We start from the raw sequence: 11,971 nt of genomic DNA, 5'->3' as shown, positions 1-11,971 counted from the left end.
CTACAACTACCTGAAAGGAGGTTGTAGCGAGGTGGGTGTTGGTCTTTTCTCCGAAGTAACAAGTGATAGGACGAGAGGAAATGGCCTCAAGTTGCAGCAGGGGAGGTTTAGATTGGATGTAAGGAAAAACTTCTTTACTGAAAGAGTGGTGAAACATTGGAAGAGGCTGCCCAGGGAAGTGGTGGAGTCCCCATCCCTGGAGGTATTTAAAAGACGTGTAGATGAGGCGCTTAGGGACATGGTTTAGTGGGCATGGTGGTGTTGGGTTGACGGTTGGACTCGATGATCTTAGAGGTCTTTTCCAACCTCTATGATTCTATGATTCTATGATTTCCAGGAAATAGTAAAGAATTAGTCAGTGTATTTCCTATATATTAACTCAATGCTGACTGAAGTTCAAGACACAATACAAAACAGATATTGCATGTTCATCATTTAGAACAAGTGCTTTCCTGTAACACAAATAATTCAGAAAAAGGAAATTCTGTTCCTTATGCATACTTATATAGCATGTCTATACAAAAGATGTCTTAATTAATCAGAAATGGCTCAGGTTACGATATTTCAAGAAAACACAGTTTGCTTTTTATTTGCATTGTTTTTCAACAAACATGGAAGTTCAACATTTGTTTTTACAAAGGCCATTAAATCTCAGTAGTTCTAATATGCAACTTTACAGTAATTGCCACTTCATATTATTTTATTTTAGAATTACTTACAGTAAGACATTTTTCTAGATTTTGATTATGAAACAATTTCCTTCCCTTGCTTCCAAGGCATGTGAGATTTACTGTTTCCTTCATCTGATTTAATCATGCACGATACAGTAAAACTGGTGTAAACCCTACATAAAAATACAAGTGTCAAAGCCTGGGAGACAGATAATACTCACTTAAATGCAGCAAGGATTTCACGAACACCTGCAAGATCAGTTACATTTTCTGGCTTCACCTCCCTTAAAGTGTGTTCCATTTCAGATTTCGGCTTCATGGAAGAAATGGGTCTCTGGACTGGCTCTCACACAGCCAACCTTTCAGAGGTTAATTCTGACCCGATTAACATCTTTTATATACCACAGATGTTTCAGTACAGAGTCAGTGAGAAATTTGGCCACGAATTTGGGTTTAATCCATATAGGTTTGGATTTTTCTTTTCTACATTTCCCCCTATTGTATATTCAGTCACTTTGAAATAACAGAGTTAGCATTTTTAATTCACTATTTCTCTGGCTCTGACCCAAAGAACTCAGCCGGATTATTCCCCAGCCTTCCAGTACCTTTGGTCAGGATCACGGTGCAGGTACTTTAAATAGTATTGATTTCCTTTGTGTACGGAATGATTTTCAAATAGAAAAATTAAACATGGTAGAGACTATATTGGGAATACAGTAACTTACTTGAGTCCACTCATGTCCTGTGAACTCTAGGTGGAGAGTAAATTGGGAGACTGGGCTCGCTACCCATGGACTGGGGAAGAAAGGCCTTCGAGGTGTACGTATGTGAATAGATGCCAGACCTCTAGTGGACATGATGGAGAAATGCCTATGGAAACACATCACCACTGCATGGGGGTCTGTATGTACTGTCAGGGGAAAAGCTTCAGAAAAGTCTCCTTCAAAAGCTTATCTGTTATTTGTGCAAAACTACCGCATGTCCCATCACTCCGTGTAGTTTTGATTAAGTGCAGGGGTCCCAGAAAATCAGTTAACGTTGCCTGATTTTTCAACTAATTTAAAAATCATCATTGCTGTTCTAGCTAAACAGCTACACTGGAACATCCCCCCAAACTGGGGGACAAGAGGCTGGAGAGCAGCTCCATGGAAAGACATCTGGGGGTCTGGGTTGATGGCAAGTTGAATATGAGTCAACAGTGTGCCCTGGCAGCCAAAAGGGCCAACCATGTCCTGGGGTGCATCAAGCACAGCATCGCTAGCCGGTCGAGGGAGGCGATTGTCCCACTCTACACTGCACAGGTGCGGCCCCACCTCGAGTAGTGTGTGCAGTTCTGGGTGCCTCAATACAAGAAGGACATCAGACTATTGGAGCGTGTCCAGGGGAGGGCGACCAAGGTGGTGAAAGGCCTCAAGGGCAAGACTTAATGGGGAGTGTCTGAGGTCACTTGGTTTGCTCAGCTTGGAGAAGAGAAAGCTGAGGGGTGACCTTGTTGCAGCCTACAACTTCCTCAAGAGGGGCAGTGGAGGGGGAGATGCTGATCTCCTCTCTCTGGTGACCAGCGATAGGACACGAGGAAATGGAATGAAGCTGCGTCAGAGGAAGTTCAGGTTGGACAGTAGGAAAAGGTTCTTCACTGAGAGGGTGGTCGGTCGCTGGAACAGGCTCCCCAGGGAAGTGGTCACGGCACCAAGCCTGTCAGAGTTCAAGGAGTGTCTGGATGACGCTTTTAGTCATATGGTTTAGTTTTAGGTAGTCCTGTGAGAAGCAGGGAGTTGGACTCGATGGTCCTTATGGGTCCCTTCCAACTTGAGATACTCTATGATTCTAGGATCCAAAGGACCACACTTTGGCTGAAGAAGGCTGGAATGCAGTAGGCTCTGGCTTCTTTTCCCATACGGCTGATGTTTGCTTTCAGCCACTGCAGGGAGGATATTCAGGAGCTAGGAATTCTGCACTTGCAATTAGGCTTCCTTATACCAGAGGAACTTCTATCTAGGATACTCTGGCCTAGTTGTTTCAGGACTACAACAGGAAGGCAGAGGCAGGTGGAAAGAAATCAGGTAGGAATTAAACTACCATCAAAGTCCTTCAATTTGATTACCAACTTCTTAAAAACTGGGCAAAGCCAAAAGCTGACACAGTAATATTAACTGGGGATCTTTTTTCACAATCGCACACGGTGCACATTTTGGTATTATTAACAGTAAAGACATCTATAGTGATATACCTCAATATCTAAACAAATTTCTCCCTGTGAATATGTATCAATGATGTGATCAAGTAGGACACTTGGCACAGTGCCACCCACTGCACTCAGTGCAAACATTTAGATAGTCAAAAGAGGTTTTATTTACAAAGTTTTTCATGCATGACAACTGACTTTTTCTTCTAGAATTACATAAAATATATTTAAGAAAAGGATGACATCGCGTATTTCTGTGAACAACAACAAAAGAAGAGGAAGCATATTTAAAAGCTTAACTAAAACTAGCAAATAGTTGAACTGAGGTAAAGTTACAAAACAACCAACCCTTGTCACTGATTCCAGGGCTAAAAAGCAGTTCAAGTCTCCGAGCCAAGAACTGACACCCGCAGAAGAGCCAACCATTACTCCTTGATATTTTGAAGTAGCCTTAATAAATGAGACTCAATAACCTGTTGAACTAAAGCAGAGAAAAAAATCAGGTTAATCAGGTTCAATGTTTTTTAACATCTTTAGGGCCGTACTATTTTTTCCTGGCAGAAAATTTTTTTACTGTTTTTGCCTGGCAGATGCCATACAATAGTTTCATAAAAACCACACAGGAATAAATTCACTCTGGGAAGAGAGTTTGCATCCCTTCAGAAAATAAAAGCCTTATGTAATGCAAAACCAATACACCCAGTAAGGCAGATGATGGTTTTTGGAGGTGATGATCTGTTCTCTGGTTTGAATAGGCAGATAGCATACGGAAGGTAATTTTTAAGCCTATAAATGGAAAGTAGGCAAAAATGTTTATTAGAAACTACTTCTGTGGAATGTCTTGAGATTGAACTCTTGAACTAGTCCTACATCTAGGCATCTGTGAAGTTACTGCCGCCCCCCCCCCCCCGCCCCCCCCAGCACAGTGCTCTCCTTGGAGAAGCTACACGTGCAGTGCTGGGCTTATTTTTGGATTCAGTTCACTTCTGTAATGGCAGACATTTCACAGCTTTCGAAACGAAGGCAGCATGAGGGAAAAACAATGAAGAGTCCCTTCTTTGCCTCTGTTTTCCAGAACCAAGTAAGGTAGCCTAATTCACTGATCCTGGCGCTATTACTGTCTGCCTCCAAGATGAACTAGAGCTAGAGCTAGTCTGACAGGGGAAGAAGGTTTTGCAAACTACATCACATCATGCCAGTCAACAGAGCGCCAGGGTGAAGGGTTGAGGAGGGCTGCAGGCCTCTTTATCATTGTGCAGTGCAACACACACTCCGTTGTACAGGGTGAGGGAGCAGCTCAGCTCCCCTTGTCTGGATCACGGCTGCTTGAGCCCTACACACCGTTATTTGTACCCACAGATGCAGATCCAGGTCAGTGACATTTTCCTACTAGGTACCTGGTTTTCTAAGACAGGGATGGAAGCTCCTACCCATTTTGGGCTGATACATTTAGGTGTATTAAGACTTGTAGGACAGGAAAGATCTTACAGCTGCAAAACCTCTACTAGGCTATTACTACGTACTAAGCTATATAAGCAAGGAGCAGTAAAAATAAAAATCAAAGAATTTACATTTGCAATACTCACCACTCCGATAGCCCAAGGCTACAGCCAAATCCATGGAATTATAGCCAGCATCTGTTTCGATAGTTGGATCAGCACCACTTTCTATGTAAAATAAGAAAAGAAACTCCTATTTCTGACAATGAGAACTGATAGTACACTATTACTGATAATTTAGTTTGGACAGTCTGCTTACCAAGGAGAATTTTTACACATTTCACATGGTTCCCATGTACTGCGTATAGTAGAGGTGTGCCTCCATTCTGCAAAAGCAGGGAAAAGCCGTAGACACTTAATGATTGACCAGTCTGCAACTGTAATTCCTTAACACGCCAGTATACTTCTATGTATCAGGAAGAGACTTCGCAGGTTTTATAAAAATGAGGTTCTGTTTTGGTTCTTCACAACTTCCATCTTTTTTTGTCTACTGTTTAGACTGTAAGCTCACCCTTCTACAAGGACTCGACGTTAGTCTCATTCTCTTTTTACGCAGAAGAGTCAGAACTAGCAGGGCCAACTTCTCTTATCCTATGGAAGTTTTGAAACTCTCAAGATATTTCAGAAGAAGTAGAACAATTTTCAAACCCAAGCCAGCGCTGTGCCCTCTTGCAAATTTCTGACCGAAGCACCCTCTGACATAAATTCAAGCTAGAGTCTTACCCAGTCATACTCATTGACATCAACTCCACAGTCGAGCAGCATTTTGACAATGTCTGTGTATCCTTTACTGCAAGCCAGTGAGAGGGCACTTTCTCGCCCTTTCCCCAAAATCTGAGGATCTGCACCCTGAAATAATAATACTACTAAAAAAATCAAATTAACCACGCTTTTTTTAAATGTGAGGTTTTACACAGAACTTAACTTTAATACTTTTAAGTGTATAGCAGCATTGACAAACTTAGGAAGGCAAATTGAACTAAAAACTAAATAAATTTAAAATGGAGTGTTTTTTTCCTTACATTCTGGAGGAGAAATTCCACTACTGCTATCTGCCCATGAGCTGCAGCCCACATCAGAGGGGTAAATCCTTCTTCATCCTTATGATTGATTACATTTTCTGTTTAAAGAAAAATATGCAACTTAGTAATCCCTTTCACTAATGCACTGTATGAGCTGGTGAAATATGCTGACACATCCATGGTGAATGGACTGAGTGTGTCCTACAAGTCATTCTCATCTTCACTTTAAAAACAAAATTCTGTCCCAATGGTGGTGCAAATATCTTTGTCCAAGAAAGAAAAAAACATCCAACTGACCAAAGTAAAATTTAAGATTTGGGTTTATTTATTTTTTTTAAGCTCTATGAATCGAGCTCTGTTTTTACTCAGAAATGTTACAAGTTGCCTGTAATCTGGGCTTTATCTTTGGAAAGAAGAGAAGGGCTGCTTGAAAAATGAAGAGGTACATTCTCTATTATACTGTAGAAAGTGGTTTTTTCAATAGAGTGAGCCACACAATCTTGTAAAGAATTAGCTTGTAAAGCAATATAGATAGTATAACTCCATTCACCCCAAAGCTCATGTAATCAATAGGGTGTTTTGTGGAAACAAGGTCTACTTCTAGTGCAGCTGGAAGAAGGAAAAAGAACTTTTTTAACAATTGGCTGACTGAAATAGTTGAGTTGGAATTTTTTTTTAATACCTAAATACTTAAAAAATCCCATGCTTATCATAGCACCATAATATGCATTTTTAGCTGTTACTGACACTCCAGAATCGATTTGCTTTCCATACACATGGCTTATTACAAAGTATATAGACTCATCAACTCATTACCTGCTTTGCAGTAAACATTTCAACAAAGATGCACTGAAAGCATGGCTGATTACTAATATTACAATAAGAATATACTATTGACAGTACTCAATTCAATACATTATGTAGAGTTGAAATTTTGTATAGGTATTATGGACACACAAATGTCACACTGAAGACTATCACACAACTCAGAATGAGTAGCACTATTATACTGCAGGTGTGAGCCATGGCTTAAATTACCAACACAGAGCTCTATATGTTGATCAATTAAATAGAATTGGAAAGCCACCATTAATAGAAATGTGTTTTAAATTACAAAGATAATAAAAAAAATTAAGTCTTCTGATCGATCTAACAGATTCTCCCTTCTCATTTCCATGAATTACCTATATAGCTAGGGAGCAGGGGGAGGAAGGGATCTACCTACAACCCCTATTAACGCTAATGTTTAATTTAAAATCCAAATTATAGCAATGAGTGAGTAAAAGACTGACGTGAAACAATAGTCCACACGCACAAGGAACAGATACCTCAAATATCCTTCAACCTGTACCAGAATTGATGATTTTTTTTAATACAGCTTCGGGGAAAAAGTCAAGCACAACATGGTACAAATGTCCCGATGAGGAAAGGAAGGCATTTAACCTCCCTCTGTCTCACCTTGTTCAATACGCGTGGCCAGATATAACATTTCTCCCTGAGCAGCCAGCTGATGAACTGATAAAGCTGCAAAAAGGGAAGCAAAAGCATGTGTTACACACACCGATTTTCACTCTGCTCTATTTGGAGCTGGGCATAACGTCCATTGGCTTGAGCAGTACAGAACTTGGATTTGAGAGTGTAGATAGGTTTCACCTTATACTCCGAACTGGAATCACTATCTTAAAAACTGAAAAGTTTCCAAACAGTTTCATAGGTTTAGGTAATTTTTTAATCAATGTATAAATCATACTAGAAAGCAAAGATACTTCCTACGCTGACTGTAATACAAGGCAACATGCTCTCTTCTCTGCTGCTTGGTCAGCAACCCAAGATCACATTAAGAACATTAATCAAATGAAAATATGCATCTTTTGATAAATTAAGGCTATATAGTTTAAAAATGACATCTAAGAGATCACATGCCATCAGGAGACCTGTCATGCTGCTCAAAAAAGTCCGTAGCATGACTCTCACTCACTACAATGTGGAATAGATCAGACATTACAAAACTATACGCAGCATGACATCTACAGGGGAAGACAAAGATTGTGGTTTGGTTCTTTTTTATTATTTTTAATACAAAGTACCAAGAATTAAAAGCAGAATATTTCTTAAGAGATTATGAAGCAAAAAATCTCTGATCCCACAGTAAACTCTGCACAGGTGCATGGTTTTGATAATTACAACTTAAAGCAGGTCTGAAAGGTGCTCAGGAGGGAATATATAATACATTACCCACAATATATAATAACAAAATTAGCTAATGATTACTTAATATGTAAATGCTCACTGTCCTCTTCCTATTCACTACATGAAAGTTTGATTTTTTTTTTTCAGAAAGACTGTGTATTTTGTTCAGAGGCCTATGTTGCAGCTCCAGATTCATTCTTCCCATGCAAGCAGCCTTTTTTTTTTTTAAACATTGGACTTATAATTTATATAATTATAATTATATAAATTATATAATAATTTATAGATGAAGTAAATTACAGAGAATTAATTTATATTAATATAAATTAATATATTATTATATAATATATATTATATATATATATTAATATAATTATATATATATATATATAATATAATATATATTATATAATATATATTAATATATTATTAATTTATAAAGAAAATGCTTGACAATTAAGAAAAACAAAACCCCATAAATAATACTGCCTTCTTGACTTTCAAGATCCGTGACAATCATGACATTTGCAGCAGTCTGTAGCACTTACCAATCATCTAATTTTAATAAATTTTACAAGATGCACAAGTTCCGAAAACAAGTATATGAAGCACATTAACTTAAAGCTTAGAAAGGATCAGAAAAATCTTTATCTGAATTTTTTAAATCAAGAATTGGATCCTTTCTGGAAAATACGTTTCAGTCATGAATTCAATACAGCAGGTGGATTACTATTTTATGGTTGGAACCATGTGAAATTAGACAAGACTGTCTCAACGTTTTCTTCCTATATTAAAGTTCATTATAACACCAAAGAAAAAATCGGACAAATCTGTCAAGCATCTAACATACAGTTCACAAAATAATTATTAACAGTAAGGCAGAAGGATACTTACAGTTTACAAGCAGAGGTGTTGTAGAGACTTCGTTTCCCCTGTGTTTGTTAGTTAGGGTAGTTGATTGTTTTATTGGTGAGAAATGCTTAGTAGTTGATGGAGTATAAACATGTCTTACTTGGATACCAGGGGAAGGAGAAGTGTGGATGTTGCATTCAGCTACATTGAAGAGAGAAAACAGACAGGATTTTAGTACTAGTAAGAGCATTAAAAGAAAGCCACAGATTCTAAGTCAAACTAGAAAGCACCAATATCACAAGATCTTTAAAACCCATGTTAAGTAACCTTTGTGACATGTGCTTTTTCCACTGTGTATTGTGGGAGTTGAATAAGGGGCTGTGTTCATTTCTGGCATAAAACAATACTGCTACCCCACAGGTTTGGTATGGTGTCACGTCACCCAGAGACAAGTTGGTGTCTAAATGAGGTAAGCCTTTGTCTAGATTTTCAACAGAGCTGGCATGGATATTTCAGGTAGGATGGCTCCACTTAGCCTGTCATACCCTCACTAACCCTCTCCAGTGCAGTAACATGATGCAGCTCAGCTCATCCCTTTGCCCACGCTCTAACCAGTCCAGTGCATGAGTGGAGATGACCTTCACTAATTTTCTTCACCAGGACTTTTTCCGCTCCTGTTGGATAAACTTGTAACTGCATTACGAATGCCTTATGAATACTTATCCAGCAGGAAGAGAGATATTCCACACTAACTATCATAAAATGCAACAGCAGGTCACCACTTAGAATTCAAGAAGTCATTCAGTGCTGCTGTGTTCATTTGTACTAACTTTTCTAGCTTTCTATTAGACTCTAACGCCATTTTATTACAAAATACGTATGTTATCTTGGCCTCCAATTCTCAAAAGTAGGTTTTGAGAAGTAGCTGAGAAGCCAAATAATTTTTAAGAAGCTAACTGATTAAATACTGGAAAAACATATTGAAAGATTAAACTCTATTATTGGCTAAATTGATTTGACACCAGTGTGCGCTAACAATTAATGACTGGAAGGTAACTAACATGCACACTGAATTCACACCATAGAGAACTTCATGATCATAAACCCAAGCACAAATTCGGGAAGAGAACCAATTAAAAGTACAGGGTAACAGGATGAAAATGAAATTACATTTTGTTTGCCAATCAAATAGCTACAGCTGACGTGATCAAATTAAGAGACCTACCAGGGATTTTTGACCTGCGGTCCCTGCATCCGCAGGACTACTTCTAAGGGGTTCACAAATGTTACCTAAGAAAAACAACCCTATCACTGATGGGTCTAAGTTTGCCGTTCAGGTCTGCAGCTCCACTAGTAAGCACTTAGGGCCTGCAAATCAAAAAAGTTTGAGAATTACAATGGCTGAACTGCAGCCAAACAACACAAATCAGAGAAATCATCAAAATCCACAATAGGTCTGTGTTTGTATTTGTTACAGGAAATGGGTCAAATTCAACCTCATGAAAAGAACATTACTAACAGTCTGAAATACTACAGCGAGCACTGGAAACCACAATTGTTAAAGGGGAATAGACAGAAGTCCTAATTCTGTTGTCCATCGATATGCTCAGCCATGAAAAAGCACGGATCAGTTCTGATGAAACTGCCCAGCAATGGCTGGAGATTAGCTGCAGGGATCCACAACTGCAGAAAGATTTGCTTTCAAGCAGCGTGAAGCTGAACTGGCGAGCCAATCGCTACAGCAACTACAGGCTTTGTACAGCCATATTGATAAAACAAAGTCAACTGCATGGCCTATGTTATTTTGTCATCGTACTAGTGAAAAGATAAAACGTGCTGCAGAAAGCTACTGAAGTTGAAATGATCATATAGTGCTTTCAGTAGTGTTCTGTAAAGACATACATTCAACAAGGTGTAGCATGTTGTAAGACATGCTACACAAAAGAAGTAAGCTCGTTTTCATAATCAGCATCAGCTCTTACTAAATTACACTACAGGCCTTTTGTGCCACTACTTTATCGATTGAAAAAAACATTAAAAATGTGATTTAAAAAATAATCTTGGGGGAAATTAATTTTACACTAATAATCCATTAAGCATATAATAAAAATGTTAGGGGAACAAATCTTAGAAAACTATTACTGATTAACACACATATAAGGCAGAGGCTTTTTTTTTAAAAAAAAAAACATAACAGCTTAACAGGATGACATAGTCCATACATAACGATTTGTAGCATAAAGTTCAACCTTTAAATAAGACAGATGCCACTTCAAGGTCAGAGTTAACTTGGTCTTGAATATTTTTACTGTCCTCCTCATTCAAAGATTTCACAAATCGCGAGCAGACATTCATATCAAATCTATTGGGCAAAATGAATTTCATTCCCATGGCAACACTCTGAGCTGGGCCTTCCTCTGTGCTAGAGTCAAGCTGATGTTCCACTTTAATGTCCGGCATGGGTGGAAGGCTGTAGCTAGTGGGACATTCTTCTACAATTAACTGGGCCCCAGCATCTAAGTTCGTTGAAGATGCCATGGCCTCAGTCATGTGAAAGTTTTATGCAAAATGCTTCTTCATAGTTTCTAGCCAAGAACAGTTCCAGCCAACCAAGCTGTATCTAAAGAGATCCGGATGTTTGAACAACCTGCAACTGAACACACGTAACACAGGTTAACAACATTCTGGTGAAGTAATGCATAAAAAGACACCAAATGTGGCTTCATTTATGCTTATGGCATTTGGTTTTGATAGTCAAAACCTTGGTGAAATATCAGTCTTACTGCTGTCACAAGCTACTGACCAAATCCTCCATTTAAACTTTATCACATGGATATTTAAGCCAAATTCCATAATGAAGCCAGCAGGAGTTTCCTCTAAGTGACGTTTCGGAGTATTAGTCTGGTTGCAATAAAAAAGCCACCACAACCAACCACGTTTATACCAAGACAGGAACAAGCTATGAGGAGAAGATGACCGTATTGCCTAAAAACATTAGACGTGAAGGAAAAGTTAAAGGGACTTTATGTCGCTTTACGACTCTAAGTCTTTTCATAACCTGAGTGAAATAAAGGGCTTCTGCCGTACGCGCAGGAAAATGATAAATCCCCTTTTAGATCGAGGACAGCAAAACATCCCAGAATACCCGGGGCTTTTTGACAGCACCGCGGGAAGCCTCATGTCCGGCCGGGCTCCGCGGCAGCGCCCGGTAGGCGGAGCGGCCTTAGCAGCCCCGGGCACTCCTGGAGCCCTCCCCCCACACCGCAGGCCGCCGGCTCCGGGACAAAAGGCCCGAAGGCGAGCTGCTGCCGCCGCCGCCGCCCTCCTCCACGGACGCCGCGGAGCACCCGCCGCCCGGGAGCCCCTCCAGCAGAACCGGCCCGCGGCTCCGCTCCCGGCGGCCCGGCCTCACCTCTGCGCCCCCGTTCTGGCCGCTGACAGGGAGGAGGAAGTGACGCCCTACCGCCCCGCCGGCGGCAGGGCGGAAGTGACGCTCCATAGCCGCGGCGGCGATTGGCTAGGGAGAGTCGCCTCCTGACGACGTACTGCCCA

General features: G+C 40.0%; 1 protein-coding gene across 1 annotated transcript; it reads right to left on the bottom strand.

Moving 5' to 3' along the window:
• Positions 1–562: 562 nt before the first annotated feature.
• On the bottom strand, positions 563–11,874 carry ANKRA2 (ankyrin repeat family A member 2). The gene is made up of 9 exons (XM_076362125.1): positions 11,832–11,874; positions 10,669–11,072; positions 8,462–8,620; positions 6,836–6,901; positions 5,378–5,475; positions 5,079–5,204; positions 4,615–4,681; positions 4,443–4,523; positions 563–3,337 (listed from the first exon to the last, which is right to left on the bottom strand). Exons 2-9 carry the CDS (start codon positions 10,967–10,969, stop codon positions 3,282–3,284), a joined length of 954 nt encoding a protein of 317 aa, XP_076218240.1. The 5' UTR covers positions 10,970–11,072; positions 11,832–11,874; the 3' UTR covers positions 563–3,281.
• Between the last annotated feature and the right edge of the window lie 97 nt (positions 11,875–11,971).

Source organism: Aptenodytes patagonicus, chromosome Z (assembly GCF_965638725.1).
Source record: "Aptenodytes patagonicus chromosome Z, bAptPat1.pri.cur, whole genome shotgun sequence".
In the NCBI taxonomy this organism is placed as follows: domain Eukaryota; kingdom Metazoa; phylum Chordata; class Aves; order Sphenisciformes; family Spheniscidae; genus Aptenodytes; species Aptenodytes patagonicus.
This window is presented reverse-complemented; position numbering and strand designations above follow the sequence as displayed.